At 47.1% G+C, this 20,555-nt stretch overlaps 2 protein-coding genes across 7 annotated transcripts in view; both read right to left on the bottom strand.

Annotated features, from left to right (window-relative positions):
* Positions 1-328: 328 nt before the first annotated feature.
* Positions 329-20,555, bottom strand: part of LOC110288567 (CD177 antigen-like) — a 21,471-nt gene continuing 1,244 nt past the window's right edge. The window contains exons 1-7 of one of the 6 annotated variants that reach the window (XM_021154880.1): positions 20,065-20,116; positions 9,095-9,284; positions 4,644-4,748; positions 2,283-2,429; positions 1,296-1,478; positions 1,075-1,206; positions 329-781 (exon numbers count right to left, since the gene is read on the bottom strand). In XM_021154880.1, the coding sequence (XP_021010539.1) occupies positions 570-781; positions 1,075-1,206; positions 1,296-1,478; positions 2,283-2,429; positions 4,644-4,707 (738 nt within the window). In that variant the 5' untranslated portion in view covers positions 4,708-4,748; positions 9,095-9,284; positions 20,065-20,116 and the 3' untranslated portion in view covers positions 329-569. The other 5 variants (XM_021154876.1, XM_021154879.1, XM_021154877.1 and 2 more) reach the window with 5 other exon arrangements.
* Positions 16,230-18,559, bottom strand: LOC110288568 (CD177 antigen-like). The gene is made up of 5 exons (XM_021154882.1): positions 18,489-18,559; positions 18,151-18,297; positions 17,159-17,344; positions 16,939-17,070; positions 16,230-16,635 (listed from the first exon to the last, which is right to left on the bottom strand). Exons 2-5 carry the CDS (start codon positions 18,266-18,268, stop codon positions 16,421-16,423), a joined length of 651 nt encoding a protein of 216 aa, XP_021010541.1. The 5' UTR covers positions 18,269-18,297; positions 18,489-18,559; the 3' UTR covers positions 16,230-16,420.

The raw sequence follows: 20,555 nt of genomic DNA, 5'->3' as shown, positions 1-20,555 counted from the left end.
AGTTTGCAGGCCATACAGGGCACAAAGGATTAGTATCTAAGATTATCCTACCAGGTTTCCATGCTTTCTTGACTGCTCGGGAACACACAAAGAAAGACAAATTAACCTGAAGCTTCACTACCTCTGGGAGCGCATCAGTCTCTCAGGAACTGGAAGCCATTTTGTGCACCAGGAGCCATGGACACTAACCTGAAAAACCTATGACACATGCCACTTAAGGCAGCTAGGCCAGGCCAAATTCCATGGTCCCATGCACACATCTTGGCAGCTAGACTCGCCATGGACCCCACTCTGTGCCCTCAGCTCCTCACACAGAGAAACGCAGCCCTTGGACAAACAACAGCAACTTTATTTTCCACATGTGGTCAACGTGTGCTTGTCTGCTCTGGAGCCAGCTGGGTTCAGTGGCTCCCAAGTCTAAACATTAGGGGCAGAGGTGTGTGGGTGAGGGATGAGGGCTCCCGACAGCGCAGGCCTACAGTGCCCAGCCTCAGGTCTTTGGGTTATGAGGTCAGAGGAGGGCTGGGTCTGGGTGGCCAAGAGGGATTAAGAATGGCCAGGAAATGGGTTCAGCAGAGGACAGATCTCTGTAAACAAAGGGCTAAGAGCCCAAACATCCAGGTCAGTAAGATGCTCGGGACAAGTACGTGTGAGGATAAAGTGACATGTGACTCAAGGGTTTCTTTTATCCTGATGGCTCCAATTGTATTTCGGTTGTTCAATAAGTATGTGTAAGATGAGTTCAGGCATCCGAAAATGCCAAAAGAGACACTGAGGCCACCTAGAAGATAAAGATCAAGTCAGGGGCAAGGGACAGGAGGCATAGTTCAGGAAAACTTTTTAAAAATTCATAGCTAAGAGTCCAGGCTCCAGCCTTCCCCAGTGACCCAGGAGTCTTGGCCCAGGTGCAGGACTCCACCCTCCTCACACCCAGGGTTATACTCTCCAGCCACACTCCCTCTGCAACAGCAATCCAGGCCTCTGCACACCTCCCTCAATTTCATCCCTCCTCCTGAGCCTCTGGAGTCATGGCCACAGTCTCCTTCGTCCTGGGGATGCAGCCTCATCCCTTACCTCCATTCACTCCCAAGGAAGTTGCATAGCATTTAGTGTCCTTAGGGCACAAGGTATGGTTGGACTTCCTACCGCAAGAACCCTTAAAATCCAAGCAGACAGGACACTTGGTGGTTCCTGGCTCATTGTACTCTGAGGAGAGAGAAGGAGGGGCTGTAGGGCATGCTCTCAGCTGCAGTCACAGGCTGTTCCCTCAAGTGCTGGGAGCCAGGGTCACATACCTGAAAGTTTCATGTTGTTAAGGAGGACACTGGTGCTTCTAGCGTTGTTGCACAGTTCAGTGTCACAGAAGTGGACATAAGATGCACTCACTATTCCAGGTCCAGGGGAAAACACATCTGTTTTTTTTATCTTACCAGGAACAGTGGTGATGCCTTTGGTCCCCAATATGAGAGATTTTTCACCTAGATGCATAAAAGAGTGACATTGAGGCATAAAAGAAAAAGATGGCGAGAAGTGACAGCCCAGTTCTTGGGTCCCTTGATTCTCCCACTTAGGAAGAGTACAAATCTCAGAGACAGCAGGACAGATCATGACCTCAGTCTGCCACAGACTGAAGGCCAAACCTGGCTCCCTCTACGCTGCCCCTTGCAGACCCTGTTACCAGGCCCCTCCACACACTGAGCCCCTGCACCATGCTGCAGCCTCACCCTGATCAGCATCTCCTCTCCCCTGCTGGGCTTCTCTCTACACTCTGCCCTTCACACCACACTTGGCTCCCTGGGCTCTGCTTCTCTCTCCTTCCCACTTCCCTGTAGAGCTGCAGGACTCAGGCTTAGCAGAACCTGACACAGACACTCAGCATCCTCTCTCCCTACTTCCCTCCTTCCCTTGCACTCTCCCTCCCTTGCTCTCTCCCTCGCTATTTCTTCATTCTTCCTAGGCCCTGAGTTTCCTCTAGTCCAGGCTGCTTCTTAACTCCATATGTTGGTACAGATGAAGTTGACTGTCTCCACCCACAGCCCCATGCTGGCATTACAGGCACACAGCACCACACCCAGTTCATGTGGTAAGGGTTCAAGCCCAGGGTTTCTCGCTAATTAACATAGGTCTTCCTTATATACCCTATCACAGCTTAGCAGAACAAGACACAGAGAAAAGAGATTACAGGCTTGAGGGGAGCTGGGAATTCTGGAGAGAATGGAATCCAAGGCAGGGCTGGGTCTGACCCCGTGTGGGAGTGTGTGCCTCCAGCTCAGAGCACGCACCTACATCTATGAGCAGGAACGTCTCCTGACACATTTTTCCTTTATTGCTCTCTAACGCAATCGTACGATCTACGATCCACTCAATTGATGTCTTACTGAAGTTTTGGCCAAACTTCATCAAGGATCCATCCTGACAGTTCAGAGTATCTGTGGAGAGGAAAACCCAGGGTTCATGAGGGTCAGGGAGCGCACCATGTGTGTGCCTACAGTTTGTGGGGTACGGAGAACATAAAATCCCGACATACCCCCAGTGCCCTGGCTGTGCCATTCCTGCCTTGCATTAGGGAGGGACTGAGAACTCAAAGCCTCCAGGCCTCCAGTCCTCCTCACCCACTTACTGCCTGAACCCCTTCAGGGGCCTCCTCTCAGAGCCTTGGGAGGAAGGCTTGCCTCTCGACTGATGGCTCCTCTNCGGGCACTCTCAACTCCCCATCTGGNTTCATGTTCTCACTACAATAACAAGGAAGGAGGCCTGCAGCCATAGATATGTCTGTGTGTATCTGTGTTGCTGCTTGGTGGAACTTGTGCCCATGGGCATGTGCTCAGAGGTCAATGCCAAATGTCTTCCTTCATCAGATTTCAGTGTCGCTTTCTGAAATGTCAACTCACTCTTTTGGCAAGACACAGGAATCGATAAGACCATCTGTCTTCCCCAGTTCTGGGGCTGCAGACCCTTTACCAACAAAACCATCTCCCTGACATACTATATTTCCATACACTGAAAAGTCCTAGATTCCAAACAAAACTGCTCAATATGTAGTGAGCACCGAGTACTGCTCTGTGCCTGGATATGGAGATGGATCTCCAAGGATGAGCCCCCTCCATCCTCACATGTTGTGTTTCTGAGACAGCTCTTGCTCTGTGGTCCAGCCTGGCTTCTGTCTCAGGAGCACAGGGTTTGTAGAGCCAGCTACTATAGTCACTATTGATTCAACTGTGTCATCTCCTAACCACAGCCCCCAGCAAGTGACAGCATTCTCAAGGGAGGGCAGCAGGCAAGAGGTGTTGAGGAGCCTGCCCAATATCACCCAGGCAGTAAGTGGCAGAGCTGGACTCAGAATCTTGGCTGTCACCTTAGCATCATGGTTGACCAATCTAGTTTGAGGATCCTGAACATGGGACTTCCCTAAGGGAGCTCTCAGGATCATTACATTATCAGCTGTGCCAGCATCATGCGAAATATTTGGAGTTGGGACAGCTGTCCACAAGGACCCCCAACCCTCTCAGTGGCCCAAGTGGGAAGCTGAAATCATTTCTGATCTGCCCTCCTCCTGCAAACCAGACCTGCGCTCTCTGTTCCACCCCACCCACATCCTCCCCATCTTGCTCAAAGGTGGCTCCTTTCCCCCAGTTATTCCAGCTGCAGCTCTGTCCCCATTCTCACCCATTCTTTCTCTGCAGCCCATGTTACAGTCCCCAAGAAACCCCGTGTGACTTGCTCTGCACAGTCTGCAGATCCTGAGCACAGTCCCCCACCTCTAATGCCTCCAGCCAGCAAAGATGACACAAGGCCTTTCCCTGCCTGTCGTGGGTCTCTCTGATCTCCCTTCACTTCTCCCCCATGTATTTGCCACCCCCCCCCGGCCGCCCATGGATCCTGTTAAATGGTGAGGTAATAAAGTCAGGCCCCATGAGTAACTCTGAGAAGCCATGAGGAGGCAAAAACTACTGGTAAGGCCACAGCTCCCCCAGATTAAATTCTCATCTTCAAGAGCTGAAGCAATATCTCAGTGGTTAAAATACTCACTAGCCTTCCAAGTGCTGAGTTTGACCCCAGAACATATGAGCATATACCCTCCTGCAGGCACAGACAGACAGACAGACACACACACACCCCTATACATAATTCAAAATAACAAAGATACGTCTAAACACTCTGAGTTCTCAGAATGGCCGCCAGGCTCCTGCGTGACTTGGCCTTCCCATGTCTTCATGTGCCCATGCCCTCTTTGTCCCTAGGCCCCTGATATAGTCCTGCAGGTGAGGGGACATCGCATAGGGACTGGGAAGAAAAGGAGGATGGGACATATTCTAGTCTGACAGAGCTACTCAGAGGAAGGCAAGGAGACGAGGAACACAGGGGACAGACAATATGGTGGGCACCCAATATTGATGATGGAACAAGGGACATGCATCTTTGATTTCCTGCCTGAAAATGTGGGCAGGGTGCTGGCCTCCAACCGTGGGTAGGAGAGCTAGGTGTTGCCAGACACAAGGTCCTTCTCAGGCCTTTGCACATGGTTTCCTCCTCCATGACTGCAATTGTTTTCTCCTCCACTCTGTGAAGAGACACTAAGGGAAATGTAGTGCATTCTGACATTCAANTGATGACTGCCAGCTGCTCTTCTTCTGCATCCTCACCTGAGCAGGGGCAGAAGCCCAGCAGAGAGAGGAGCAGGACATACTGGATGCGGCAGGCTCCCATGGCTTCTCTGAGGCTGGGAAGAGCTGATCAGGACCTGGGAACTGATAAACTGCAGGAGTCAGTTCCACCAGAACCTAAGAATGGGAGGGAAGGCAGTCTGTTCTGAAGTCCTTGGAGGTTCCATCGGGCTTACTCTGCCTCCTGTTCTCTGTCTGAACATTCAGTCTCAGCTATGGCTTCCCTCAAACCAAGATCCCAGCGACTGTGTTCCTTCAGGGTCAAGATTCAGGACAGTAGCCCCAGAAACCCTCTGCTTTAAGCATCAAAACGTCAGAGCCCAAGCAGACCCTTTTCTTGGCCTCAGCTTCTCAGTCCTCAGGACCTAGCTCCAACAGAACTGAATTTCTGAGGGGTTATCTGTCCTACGAATGTGGCTTTTCGGTTCTATTCTCACAGCCCCAGCTCCCCAGGAGCCCGGATTCTAGTGGTTCAGTTTCCTTCTACACGACTGCGTACAATCCTAGGCACCATGCCATGAAGGAATACAAACCCCGGCCTCTTCCTTCATTCATGGGTGACCAGATCCCAGATACTTCCCTTAGACACAAAGTTCAGAACTGAGCATTTTTCAAAGACCCAGGAAAGAAACCTAGTAAGAGCAAAGCCCCCCTCTCTCAGAATAGAATGACAGGTCCGAGTTCTCCCTCAAAACCAACACTTCAGTATGTTATCTCTTCATCAAACTATGGCGTCCATACCCCAGCCCTCCTCTCTCAAATCAGGACACCCTCCCCCCGGCCCCGTATGCCCCTTCTCCCTCCTTTTCCCTGCTCCATCTCACTGGCTTCTTTCTTTGGGGCTCGGGGATCTGATCTCTCACTGCTACGTTTCCTTTTAAGTCTTTCTGGCTTCATAATGTCCTCACCAGCATCTCAGCCTTTGAAGACGCTTACAGTTGTCTCAGGCCTGCCCATAGTGACCTTAGTCAGACAAGACCCTCGAAGTCCCATTGGTTAATGAGTATCCATCTCATGCCTTGATTGGATAAGCCTGGAGAACCACCGCATCTCATTGGTCTTCAGTGAAGCCAATAACTGGCCGCCTCAGAAGGCACGCATGCGTAGAAAGTGCGTGTTCGGCAAAGGTCAGTGGCAGTTGCTGCGGAGGTCATCCTCCAATTGCAGGGTCACATGGTATCTGGGAAACTTCTGTGAGGAACGCTCTTTGCCCTGTCACTGCAGATCTTTCTAGATTGTACATATGAGCAGGGAGCAGGTGACGGCACAGATTGCCACCACAGACATTTATGCTCCTCGATCCCGGGAATATGATCATTCAGATTAGACATAGATGTCAATTCTTTTATTACACTTAATTTAGTGTGCTTGTGTGTTGACGCACATGCGTGAAGTTGCACGTGACAGATGACATTTTGGGGAGTGACTTTTGTCTTTCTACCGTTTAGATCCCAGGAATCTAAATCAGGATGTCAGGTTTGGCAAGAGATGCACCCTGAATCACCTTGCTGGCTCTCAGGTCTTTTGTTAAAAACTAAAAATATATTTGTTATATAGAAAGTAGTTTCCTTGCAAACTGTCCCTGAGTTCATATAATGTACTTTACTTGTGTAGTCCCTGAGCAGCTTCTAGCTAGAGCTGTTAAAATGGCTTCGCCTGTCAAAACAGCAACACCTCCTGTGCCTGCAGCTGTCGTGGGGTATAAAAATAAGAGCTGTCCATGATGCTCTTACCTCCTTTTCTGATTCAGACTATGGTCTTCAAGATACACCACCACAGGAGCTGCCCCCCCCCAAAAAAAAAAGAAAAGAAAAAAGAAACAGCAACAACAAAACCACAACAACTCTGCATGGTGACAACACCTCCTCTCCAGCCTACCCAGGCACCTCAGCAGTGATTTAAACCAAAGCCAGCCGCAGCTGCAAAGGGCTCCGCATCCCAGTCCATAGGTCTGATGCAGGGAAAGGGGGTGAAAAAAGCCACCAATCCCTGAGTTCCTTAAACTCAGGACTTGAAATCCAACCTATCCTCACTTTGGAAATCTCTGCTCTGAAAAGGTCCGCCCCCTAAGAAATCCTATGTAAGCTTTGCCCTTTATTCATTTCTGGGCTGTCCACTTACAGGAGCAGTGGCAGCCATCCTTGGATTCTCCTGACCCTCCAATAAATCTCCGAGATTTGCTACCTGGTGTGTGACTCTGAAGTGGGAACTTTAAGGATTCTTTGGAGTCCGTTGTGTTGAATGATGTTTTTGCTGAGACAAGACACATGCTGAGGGAAGGAGAACAAGTGATGTTTGGAGGGTTTAAACAGGACTCTATGGACTGATGGAGAGGGACCTAGGCTGGCTTATAGAGCTAACTGTGCAATGCTTGTGGGTCTGGAGTCTTTGCTGATCTTTGCTTCCCTGAGAGAGGCACAGCCTTCTCCTGGTCCCTCCTGCTGACTCGAGCCAAGGCCTGGCTGTCTCTGCTAAGTCATGTCACCACTGCTGATTCCTGTTCGCTATCCTGACTCTACCAAACTCGACTGCTGCTATATCCATGAGGTGTTTGCAAGTGGATCGGGGTGTTGCAGCTGCTGACCTGTGAACTGAATTGCTGATTTCCAGACAACCCAGACAGGAGTTGCTCCAAAGAGCCTTTCTAAACAGGTCCACTTCCCCTGTATCCTTTCTTTGGTGGGTGTTGGGCTACAAGGGAGGTTAAAGAATTTAAGAACTATCATTAAAAGTAAGATTGAAAAAAATTAAAGTTACATTCTTCCATCAAAAGAAACTAAGAAGCAATGAAGAGAAGAAAATAAGAAGTGAAGAAGTGAATCAATGGCTCATGGGATAGTAAGGTGACGCCAGTCTGGCCAGCTCTGGAGTAGAGAACATGGCTAGCATGGATCTGGCAGGCCTTTTTCCTCTTTCCTATTCCCTGTGCCTTGCTGAGACAAAAACAAAAAACAAACAAAAACAAAAAAACAAAAAACCCAAACCAAACCAACCAACCAACAAACAAATCTTAGATTACATTCCTAAAGCAAGCTGCCAAAGTCTAGTCCCTTGCTTATCCATTTCCTCCTCCTGAGGCCGGCTACCAAGATCCGGATATCCAATTTTTGAAATCCACCACTCAAAAGCCCCTATGTCTCACCTAACTGACATGCCCAATTAAAATTAAACACCTCGTCCTAACATGGGGTTTCCTCCTTTAACTGTATGAAGTGCCATTTTCCTATATACCATATCTGCCTCCTCTCCATCCAAAGGCAGTCCTCTGTCCTCTGGGACAAATACCCCTTTCCTTCTCCCTCCATCTCCTGTCTCTGCCGTTTGTCCCTACCCTCTGTGCCTTTGGGCCAAATATACTACCATGTCCTACCCCATGCTAACAGATCACCCTTTCTTCTCTCTTTAAAAATTATACTTCCACACTTGGACTGAGTACACGTCAGCATGGCTCTCCCCAGCACCAGGTCAGGTTCTTCTAGTATCATCGCCATGAAGAAGGTGTTCAGCCGCTCCAGCTGTAGCCTGGGCTTGATCAACCATGTGACAGTTTCTCAGGCAGCTGCAGATTTGAAACACATCTGTCTGCAGAATTCTCATCATGACACTCTGCTGACTGGAGTGTACTTCGAGTACAACTCCCTCAGACCCCAGAAAGTCTGCTCCTTTCTGTAATCATATAGCTTACAGTTCCTCAAAGCATTTTTCATGAACCAGTGAATTTTTAAGAGAGCTGCGTTTGGTCTATGCAAAAGCTTCTCTTTAGCATGTGTCATGATACACAGTCCTCTCCTTGTCAGTCCTTAACGTCTACCTGTCTGAATTTTCATGGATTTCTGTTTCACAAGGTTTAACTATTTTATATACACTAGTCATAGCATACAATAAAACAGCATACAAAAAAAATTATACCTCAATGTCAATTGCTGCTGTTTTTCTGCCTAAGTCAGATAGCAGCAATTTTAATTTATCTTCCCTGCTTAATAAAGGATCTCTGTGCAAATGGGTGGTTGGGTATGGTTTGTGCCTAATCCTGGGTCTGTATGGAAGGTCTCTTTCAATGTATTCTCTGTGGGAGACTCCAACATCTACCTGGACATAGAGAGTGGTCGGTTAGTATGGCAGTACTGTCTTTTGGCAACATATAAAAAAATGAGATACTCCAGGGCACTAATGTAGCACACCTTTGGGGCTATGACTGCTGAGTGTGTTTCCAGGGATTATTAACTGAGGTGGGAATAATAATTCAGGTGGACAACCCACCCTGAATGTGGGCAGGCACCATCTCATGCCTGGGACCCACCATTCCAATCTCTCCATTGTGGATCCAATGACAATGTCTTGGCTTCAATCCCCTCTCTACATACACACCTGGTGCCACGCCCCTGCCACAATCAGCTTTTATCCCACCGGGGAATCTTCCCTCCATTCACCTGCTTTCTTCTGGTTTCCATCATGACAGTGAAACATTAATGAATCCCCTGAGGAGGATGTGTGGATGCACATGGTTACTTCTGCATCTCCAGATTTGCTCTTCTTGACATGTCGCATCTCAGTACTGTGGCTGTCAGATCTACGTTTTAGGATCCAAGGATCAGTGGAGGAAGACCCCATACTCAAACAGTATGCAATGGCAAAGAATATATATTTTGCAGAAATTTTGTGGAGGAGGAGGGTTGGTGGTGGTCAACCACTCATCAAAATGATGTCAAGTGTAGGTGCTCCTAAGCCCCTTTTATGCAGGGCTAGGAGAATTTTCCAGAAGGGTTAGGCAAGCTCTAATTGATTTGTAGGGGGCAAAGCAGTGACATCGATACAATTCTGATTGATTGATAAGTTGGTTTCATTATATTTGGTGAGACCTTGAAGCGTTTTGGAGACCAGCTCATTATGGCCTTGTTATTTCCTCTGTCCAGTTATCACAGGAGCTGACTCTGATGCAGACATATGCTCCCTAAGTCAGGGTCATCACTGATCAGCAGCTTATTGTCACTGTCTTCCTCTGAGAAGCTCAGTTTGTTTCCGGGGAATTGGAATTTTTTATTCCCGAGATTTTGGACCTCTCATTGAACCTCTCAACACCCCTTTCCCATGGTCTGAATCACTGGCTATAAGGGGCATACTGGGGCCTAAGGACTATAGGCTTTAGTGTCGAAACGTGGGCCTTTTTGACTTAGCATCTCAGCTATAAGGTGGGACAAAAATGGACACCATAATTTTCTTCTGTAACTGCTTCCTGCTGGCATTAGGAGGTTGTCAAGGGGGCCCAAGGAGGCTGAAATGCTGGGCAATGGGGCATCTATCAGAAGCACAGGATCAGGTGACCCAACTGAAAGACAGGAAACCACCGTATCCACTGAGCTGGTTAATCACCAGCTTTCACCCAGGTCAGAGTTCAGCAACTTCATAGCTCATCCTTGGATGGAATCTGTCAGCCAGGTGAAAATATGTTGAGGCAAATACAGACTAGGGACAAAAGTTAAAATTGTCTAGTAGTTGGAGAAGGTGAAGAATCTCAAGAACAAGGAAAAAATCTCATTTTCAAGAACAGGCAGGTTTACTTATCTGGCGTCCATTTGATCTGTGGTAGGTGGGTCCCAAGTCTTAGGGTTTTGGGGGGTTTTTTTGTTTGTTTATTTTTGGGTTTTTGTTTTGTTTTGTTTTGTTTTGATTCCCTGAAGCTTAGTTGAACTTTAGTTTATAAAATGGTGTATGTTAGTGCTTGCCACTAGACTGAAGTCTATATTTTACATACATACATACATACATACATACATAATATATATATATACATAAATGGTAGTTGATAGGTGTCTGTAAGACAGTAGGAATAGACTCATGCCTTTGAGACCCAGTAAATCTATAAGTTTGGGTTAGAAGGCATAAAACCTTTGTTTGAGGCTGGCCAGAGGGTTAGATATACAGATTGAGCAGAGATGATTTTAACATGATGGGAAGTACCTTTAAGACAACCAAAGGGAATTTAAAACCCTGAGCTAGTGATTAAATTGTGAACAGTCAGTGCTTCATTCGCTTATTAAAATTTCATTGATCAATGTTTAAATTCTGAACTTTTAAAATCTTAGTATAATAATAGCATGGGGTTAAATATGAACATTTTATATTATAAAAAGGGAGAATAGAAATATTCCCCTTTTTACATACCTTAAATCATTCCTTATATTTTAATAACTTGCATTAATATACTTTAAAATGCCTCCTTAGACCCTCTATTTTTTATAACTTGCAATTACCAACCTTAAAACATCTTCCATCTGAAATAATTTTTCAATACAAGTTTTCTCATTTTTCCTTTACATCCCCCAACCCTTACCATTTGCATTATTAACCTCAACTGTTTTCCTAGACCTTTAAATATTTTTAGGAGCTTTTATATCCTCAGACCTCATATAAATTTTAATCTAATTTTTTGGCCATGAGACATAGGCGGCCGATTACTGAGAGCAATCATTTAACTGAAGCTGATAAGCAAGGCAAACCTGTTTACCCTTCTCATAAGAGACCTGGTAGTGTTATCTGACTAATGAACTAACACAATGGTGAATTACCTTGAGGTAAGGAGCCAGTTGCCTGTTGTCTGGCTGTTAAGCTATAGTTCGCTTAGGCATCAATGTGATCAGAGATCTGAGAAGGATAAATTGTAATCTAAATGCCTTAATGTGTCAATTAAAATGACAGATTTACCCATTAGCCAGATGGCCGTCCCATCCCATTAGGTTTCTGTGATGCCTAGGGCTATGTTGAGGGCCGGATCAAACTTCAGCTGTCAGGCTTGGCAAATCCTAGAGCCCTGCCTAAGGAGGAGGAACTTGGGCTCTTCTTGTCTTAAGCAACATGAAGCAATCACTTCTCCTGGTGTCCTGTCTGTTCTCAGGTCAGATTAGGTCCTGGCAGCAGATGAAGCACTGGGACAGTTTCACTAAGTGGTTAGTGCACCACAGTCCATGTGGTGTCCTCTGTCGTTGTGCCCTTCTCTTCTTGGAGATCTTGGGGGGTCGTTGTCAGAATGTGAGAGTCTCTGTCATAGTAATCTTAAACATATAATGTTGTACGCCGGCCCGTGGCCTACATGAACTGGCTACACCTGGGAGGCAGGGTGGGGCTGAAAGAGACTTAGTCTGCGAGAGAAATTAATGGAGACCAAGACACGCTTTCTGTTCAAGGCCCGCGAGTTTACTAAGAGACCGTGCTTATAAGGGGGAATGGGGAAGGTCCATCCACCCTATGCCCCACTCCCCGCCAGTCCACTCTTGGTGCCTGGAGCCATTCTGTCAGCACTTGGTGCCCAGGCTGGTTGCTATTCAGGAATGTCTCAGGAAGACAGGTTCAGCCTCTCTTCTGCAGGTAACAGAAGAGCAGGGCAGTTTTCACTTCAAAAAGGAGCCAGACAAGTGGAAAGCCGCACCGCAGGTGGCCCCACCTCAGTGGCGATGAGGTCTGTGCTGGCCTGCTTCAGGCTGGGGGAGGCTACAATATAAATGCCATACTCAGCAGATCTGCCTGGTTTGAGGGCTAGCACCTGCTAGCATATCTGAGTTGGACAATCTTTGTTCTTTGTCACCTGTCTCAAATTGTACCTTATAAACATAAGACAGGGGACCAAATAAAGCTTTATCTTGAAATTAACTGCGTCAGTACTTAGCATGACTTTAGATATGTTTCTGAACATAGTAAAGGATATGACAGCTCATAAGGTTATTGACTATCAACTGGTATTTTTTTAAGATTTTGTTTATTTTATTTATGTGAGTGCACTGTAGCTGTCTTCAGACACACCAGAAGAGGGCATCAGATCTCATTACAGATGGTTGTGAGTCACCCTGTGGTTGCTGGGAATTGAATTCAGGACCTCTGGAAGAGCAGTCAGTGCTCTTAACCTCTGAGCCGTCTGTCCAGCACTGCAACTGCTATTTCTTAATTATAGTAGATTTTATGAGACTAGAATTGTATAGTAGCCTTAAAACTTAGTTTTGGATTGAAGCTCTCCTAGTATCAAAATAAAATGTTTTTAACCCATAAACATATTTCATAAAGAAACTAGGGATTTTTCTGACCTTGGCTGGGATCTCTTACCTGTTCAGCTCTTGGACTGAAAGGAGAGGGTTGCTGGAGCCTCTCGGGAGCTTGGGCAAACAGAAAGGGAGGGGCATGGATTCCAAAAGCCAATGATGCTTAACTTTCTTAATGTTTTGCCCTTTCAATATGTTTTTTAACCTAACACATTTCTTAGTTTTTATTATTTACAATCTATTGTTTGTAAGAAATTTATAATTTCTCCATTTATAGAGCAATATATATGCCATAATAAAAGGGAAATGAAAAAGACAAAGCTACGACAGATATAAAAAGACCTTAGAAATGTATTTCTAACCGGTAACATATTGCATTAATGAATAGCTGCATTTTAAAAAAGATTTAAAAAGAAAACCTGTTATCATATTCGTCGCTTCCATCATCAGAGTCATAGCTATCATAGTAGGGGCTTGCTGAGCTCCTTTCACCGTAGCTGACCCCTCCTCCGTAAGTGTATAACCTGACTGCTGGTGTCCAATAAAATTTCCTCCTTCACGGTACCATCATATACCAACAAAGACATTCCAATAAGACATTTAACAAACTTCAAAATGTCCATAGCTTTATATAGTTAATCAAAATCTCTAGAACACCCACACACACACAGCCCACAAAAGGAAAAAAAAAACAATTCTCAACAGTTTAAACAATTCAGCATCTATAAAATCAACACCAGTGTATTACCTTCATGCTACCAAGTTTGGCTGCCAGCAAAAAAAAAAAAAAAAAAAAAAAAAAAAAAAAGCTCCCGCATATGAACACATGAGGTGCACCTTCAATACTTCCCCAAAGAATAAATTCTGTCTTCTACAAGTCTGATTTTTAGGACAGAAATTGCATAAAATATTATTCCAATTCAAAGAGTATCTCCAGAGAGCTTGCTTAGCTAATGCCATGTGTGTTGTGGCCCAGAATGGCTTTCACCCTAGTTGTTTTAAACCAACTTCCAGTTACCGATATTATAGATTATAAATTAATATTTTATAACAAAGATATACAAATCATAATAAACTATATTGAATGCTGATCAGAAATAAATGTGCAGTGGCCACATATACTTATATATTTAAAACAGACAGACAGAACTTTATTTCTTTTAGCTGTAATTTCAAGGGGGGAGCACCTTGCTTCCTGTTCAATCCAGTTCTTGTATGCATCAGCTTTCTCACCAGAGAGGCTGAGAAGCTGGTGGCCTCTAGAAGAGCAGCTTGCGCGAGCTGAGCCTGACTTGCTGCCAGCTTGATCAGGCAGGTGGTAAGGTTCCAAGGTGGCACCAGTTTATCAGTTGCCATTGTCCCAGTTTAGCCACTGTTGTTGTTGTTGTTCATTGTTGTTGTTGTTGTTACAACTAAGTCAAGAGTTGAGTGGCCAGCAGATGAAGTTTTAACCATTTTTCCCCAGACCCAGATGTCCCACCAATGGGACCCAGACGTTCCCTAGTGCAAGAGTTAAAGGCAGAAGGGAGTTCCTGCAAACGAAGGTGAGTTTCCCTGACCATATGGCTACATTTAGATTCTCTGCCAGGCATTTGAAGTCCTTGAAGTGTACCTTGGACTAGGTCCAGCAGAGGGGAGCTGGCTGGCTGTCCCATGATGTCTCTCAAGGCACTAGGGGGGAACAAATAAATCACACCCACATAATAAACCTCCAGGAGTTGAAAAAAGAAACACAAATGAAGCTGAAGGTGGCCTCTCCTGCTGTCAGGCCTGCCTATCAGGAATGACCCAATAACCTCCACCAAACACTGTGTTTGGTTGGAGCTCCCACTGCCACTGGGAAGCGCCCAGAAATGGCTGTCTTTCCTGCCCTCTTGCTCTGCCTACGAGGTTCATCCTGGTCCTGTCACCTTCTACCAAAACCTGGCATAGACTACTCTACAGTTCCCAATATAAGGAGCTCTGCAGCATCCTTGGAATCTCCGAGGATGCCAAGGGGAAGCCTTCAGTACTTCTACCCTGCCTCCAGGGGCCTTCTGATTGTGCCAGCCAAAGAGATACAAAACGAGGAGAAACAACAGCAACAACAAAACACCCTACATTGAGCAGAGCAGGAGACAACCCTGGACAGGACAAGAGACAAAAACACAATGACATACCACACAGAGGTGTGCCTCAACTCGAGGATCTGTGGAGAGCCAATTGCTCTCCTAGAAATGTTCTACCATGAAGTGAAGGTGATCTCAGACAAGTCCCCAAATGTTAGGGGCCAGAAATGCTGAAACAAGGCTCCAGGCTTAAATACAATGCAATGGCAAAGACTGCTTATTCCACAAAAATTACCAGCATGTAGGTGTCAAACATTCATCAAAATAATGTCAGCGTGAGGGGTTCATAAGCCTGCTTTATGCAGCCTATCATTAGACTGAGCTCTGAAAATCTTCTGGAAGAACTGGGGGAAGGATTGAGGAACCTAGAGGGGACAGGGACTCCACAGGAAGACCAACACAGTCAACTGACCTGTACCCTTTGGGGCTCCCAGAGGCCGAGTCACTAAGGAAAGGGCATACAAGGGCTCACCTAGGCTCCCCCCACAAACATCCACATATGGAGCACATGTACAGCTTGCTATTCATGTGGGTCCCTCAACAGCTGGAGCAGGGGCTAACACTGACTGTACTGCCTGCCTGTAAACCCTGTTCACTAACTGGGCTGCCTTGTGTAGCCACAGTGGGAGAGGATGCATCTAGTCCTGCAATGACTTGAAGTACAAATATGGGTGGGTACCCAGGAGGGACCTATTCCTTCTCAGAGGTGAAGTGCAGGAGAGAACTCAGAAGGGACCTTGTGAGGAGGGTAACTGGGAGGAGACAGGGTCATAAAGTGAACACATAATTAAATTCATAGAAAGCAATACAAAATAGCTTTAGGAGTCCCTGGAACCAACCAAATTCACTAGCCCCTCTATGCCTGGGAACACAATAAAAGCTGCAAAGAAAACTCTCAGACAAGCCACGCTGCAAGGGAGACTCTGATACCAGACCAGATGTCTGGAAGAAGCAGAACCATGAGAGCTGCCCACAAGACGTTTACACCAACTGAGGCACCCGGAAAGAGCCCCCTCAAGCTTCATGACCTGCCTCCATGCTGTGCAGGGTGCCCCAGGTTCCCAGGNTTGTGAGCTGTCACTCATGCCGGGACAAGCTCTGGTGAAGCAGCTGTGTTTGGGTGACTTCTGCTCCTGTAAGTCACCCCTCACCCAAGCATATTCCTGGGAGTAACTCCACTATAAACCTCATGGTTCACCAAGTTGGACACTGGTGGTATTCATACATTGCACTGTCAAGGAATCCCAATGGGAGGTGAGCAGGTGTTAGTGTTGAGTCCCCAGGAAAAGTCTGGTCACACAGCACCATGAAAACCAGGCCTTGGCAGCTAGACTCGCCATGGACCCCACTGTGAGCCCTCAGCTCCTCACACAGAGAAACACAGCACTTGGACAAACAACAGCAACTTTATTTTCCACATGTGGTCAACGTGTGCCTGTCTGCTCTGGAGCCGGCTGGGTTCAGTGGCTCCCAAGTCTAAACATGAGGGGCAGAGGTGTGTGGGTGAGGGATGAGGGCTCCCGAGAGCGCAGGCCTACAGCGCCCAGCCTCAGGTCTTTGAAGTCAGAGGAGGGCTGGGTCTGGGTGGCCAAGAGGGATTAAGAATGGCCAGGAAATGGGTTCAGCAGAGGATAGATCTCTGTAAACAAAGGGCTAAGAGCCCAAACATCCAGGTCAGTAAGATGCTCGGGACAAGTACCTGTGAGGATGACTTTCTCTTTGGCATCAAACGGGTTTCTAATAGGGTGATCGTCCCGATTGAACTTTGATTTTTCATTAAGAATTTTTGAGGATAGACCAGACATCCAGAAATGCTAAAGATTGCACTGAGGCCACCTAGAAGATAAAGATCAAGTCAGGGGCAAGGGACAGGAGGCATAATTCAGGAAAACTTTTAAAAAATTCATAGCTAAGAGTCCAGGCTCCAGCCTTCCCCAGTGACCCAGGAGTCTTGGCCCAGGTGCAGGACTCCACCCTCCTCACACCCAGGGTTATACTCTCCAGCCACACTCCCTCTGCAATAGCAGTCCAGGCCTCTGCACACCTCCCTCAGAGCCAGGAGACTTCATCCCTCCTCCTGAGCCGCTGAAGTCATGGCCACAGTCTCCTTCGTCCTGGGGATGCAGCCTCATCCCTTACCTCCATGGAGTGTCAGGTCACTCATATAACACCGAGTGCCTCTGGGACAGATGGCAAGGTTGGATTTGGAGTTGCAAACACCCTTAAAATGCAAGCAGATAGGACACGGCTGCCTTCCTCGCACAGTAGGGGCTGAAGAAAGAGGAGGGAGGCTGTAGGGCATGCTCTCAGATGCAGCCACAGGCACCTCCCTCAAATTCTGGGTTCTAGGGTCACATACCTACAGAAGGGATGGAGTCAATTAGCATTCTGGTGCTGTTAGCTCTGTTGCACAGTTCAATGTCACATACGTGGTAAAAAATGATAGCCTTTAATCCAGGTCCACGGGCAAACACCGTGATGTTTCTGACATTTCTATGACTCTGTATGCTGGGACCTTTGCTCCCCAATATGAGAGCTGTTGTACCTGGGTGAGGATACAAGTACGGAATCGAGGTATGGACAGAAAGGACAATGGGGAATGGGAGCCTAGTTCTTGGGTCCCTAGATGATGCCAGTTAGAAAGAGTGCAATCCCCAGTGACAGCAGGACAGATCATGATCTCAGTCTGTCACAGACTGAAGGCCAAACCCGGCTCCCTCTGCGCTGCCCCTTGCAGACCCTGTTACCAGACCCCTCCACACACTGAGCCCCTGCACCATGCTGCAGCCTCACCCTGATCAGCATCTCCTCTCCCCTGCTGGACTTCTCTCTACACTCTGCCCTTCACACCACACTTGGCTCCCTGGGCTCTGCTTCTCTCTCCTTCCCACTTCCCTGTAGAGCTGCAGGACTCAGGCTTAGCAGAACCTGACACAGACACTCAGCATCCTCTCTCCCTACTTCCCTCCTTCCCTTGCACTCTCCCTCCCTTGCTCTCTCCCTCGCTATTTCTTCATTCTTCCTAGGCCCTGAGTTTCCTCTAGTCCAGGCTGCTTCTTAACTCCATATGTTGGTACAGATGAAGTTGACTGTCTCCACCCACAGCCCCATGCTGGCATTACAGGCACACAGCACCACACCCAGTTCATGTGGTAAGGGTTCAAGCCCAGGGTTTCTCGCTAATTAACATAGGTCTTCCTTATATACCCTATCACAGCTTAGCAGAACAAGACACAGAGAAAAGAGATTACAGGCTTGAGGGGAGCTGGGAATTCTGGAGAGAATGGAATCCAAGGCAGGGCTGGGTCTGACCCCGTGTGGGAGTGTGTGCCTCCAGCTCAGAGCACGCACCTACATCTATGAGCAGGAACGTCTCCTGACACATTTTTCCTTTATTGCTCTCTAACGCAATCGTACGATCTACGATCCACTCAATTGATGTCTTACTGAAGTTTTGGCCAAACTTCATCAAGGATCCATCCTGACAGTTCAGAGTATCTGTGGAGAGGAAAACCCAGGGTTCATGAGGGTCAGGGAGCGCACCATGTGTGTGCCTACAGTTTGTGGGGTACGGAGAACATAAAATCCCGACATACCCCCAGTGCCCTGGCTGTGCCATTCCTGCCTTGCATTAGGGAGGGACTGAGAACTCAAAGCCTCCAGGCCTCCAGTCCTCCTCACCCACTTACTGCCTGAACCCCTTCAGGGGCCTCCTCTCAGAGCCTTGGGAGGAAGGCTTGCCTCTCGACTGATGGCTCCTCTNCGGGCACTCTCAACTCCCCATCTGGNTTCATGTTCTCACTACAATAACAAGGAAGGAGGCCTGCAGCCATAGATATGTCTGTGTGTATCTGTGTTGCTGCTTGGTGGAACTTGTGCCCATGGGCATGTGCTCAGAGGTCAATGCCAAATGTCTTCCTTCATCAGATTTCAGTGTCGCTTTCTGAAATGTCAACTCACTCTTTTGGCAAGACACAGGAATCGATAAGACCATCTGTCTTCCCCAGTTCTGGGGCTGCAGACCCTTTACCAACAAAACCATCTCCCTGACATACTATATTTCCATACACTGAAAAGTCCTAGATTCCAAATAAAACTGCTCAATATGTAGTGAGCACTGAGTACTGCTCTGTGCCTGGATATGGAGATGGATCTCCAAGGATGAGCCCCCTCCATCCTCACATGTTGTGTTTCTGAGACAGCTCTTGCTCTGTGGCCCAGCCTGGCGTCTGTCTCAGGAGCACAGGGTTTGTAGAGCCAGCTCCTATAGTCACTGTTGATTCAACTGTGTCATCTCCTAACCACAGCCCCCAGCAAGTGACAGCATTCTCAAGGGAGGGCAGCAGGCAGGAGGTGTTGTGGAGCCTGCCCAATATCACCCAGGCAGTAAGTGGCAGAGCTGGTCTCAGAATCTTGGCTGTCACCTTAGCATCATGGTTGACCACACAATCTAGTTTGAGGATCCTGAACATGGGACTTCCCTAAAGGAGCTCTCAGGATCATTACATTATCACCTGTGCCCCCATTGTGCAGAAATATTTGGAGCTGGGACAGCTGTCCACAAGGACCCCCAACCCTCTCAGTGGCCCAAGTGGGAGGCTGTAATCATTTCTGAGCTGCCCTCCTCCTGCAAACCAGACCTGCACTCTCTGCTCCACCCCACCCACATCCTCCCCATCTTGCTCAAAGGTGGCTCCTTTCCCCCAGTTGCTCCAGCTGCAGCTCTGCCCCCATTCTCATCCATTCTTTCTCTGCAGCCCATGTTGTAGTCCTCAGGAAACCCCATGTGACTTGATCTGCACAGTCTGCAGATCCTGAGCACAGTCCCCACCTCTAATGCCTCCAGCCAGCAAAGATGACACAAGGCCTTTCCCTGACTGTCGTGGGTCTCTCTGATCTCCCTTCACTTCTCCCCCATGTATTTACCCCCCCAGCAGCCCATGGATCCTCTTAAATCATTAGTTAATAAGGTCAGGCCCATGAGAAACTCCAAGAAGCTCTAAGAATGGAAAACTTCTGGTAGGGTCACATCTTTCCTAGAATAAAAGTCTGACCTTGATGGGTATAGAGATGTTAAGTGCTTAGAGCATTCACTGCACTTACAAGAGCTGAGGAGATTAACACAAAGAATCAGCAAGTACCCTCCTGAAGGCAGAGACAGACAGACAGACAGACACACACACACACACACACACACACACACAGAGAGAGAAAAAGAGAGACACCAATACATAATTTAAAATAACAAAGATACATCTAAACAATCTGAGTTCTCAGAATGGTCGCCAGGCTCCTGTGTAACTCGGCCTTCCCATGTCTTCATGTGCACATCCTCTCTTCATACCTAGGCCCCTGATATAGTCCTGCAGGTGAGGGGACATCGAATAGGGTCTGGGAGGAAAAGGAAGCCGGGCAGGGTGGCTCACGCCTTTAATCCCAGCACTTGGGAGGCAGAGGCAGCCTGGTCTACAAAGTGAGTTCCAGGACAGCCAGGGCTATACAGAGAAACCCTGTCTCAAAAAAAAAAACAAAAAGGAAACCAAAAAGAAAGAAAGAAAGAAAGAAAGAAAGAAAGAAAGAAAGAAAGAAAGAAAGAAAGAAAGAAAGGAAGGAAAAGGAAAAGGAAAAGGAAAAGGAAAAGGAAAAGGAAAAGGAAAAGGAAAAGAAAAAGAAAAAGAAAAAGAAAAAGAAAAAGAAAAAGAAAAAGAAAAAGAAAAAGAAAAAGAAAAAGAAAAAGAAAAGGAGGATGGGACATA

Source organism: Mus caroli, unplaced genomic scaffold, assembly GCF_900094665.2.
Source record: "Mus caroli unplaced genomic scaffold, CAROLI_EIJ_v1.1 scaffold_7531_1, whole genome shotgun sequence".
Lineage (NCBI taxonomy): Eukaryota > Metazoa > Chordata > Mammalia > Rodentia > Muridae > Mus > Mus caroli.
This window is presented reverse-complemented; position numbering and strand designations above follow the sequence as displayed.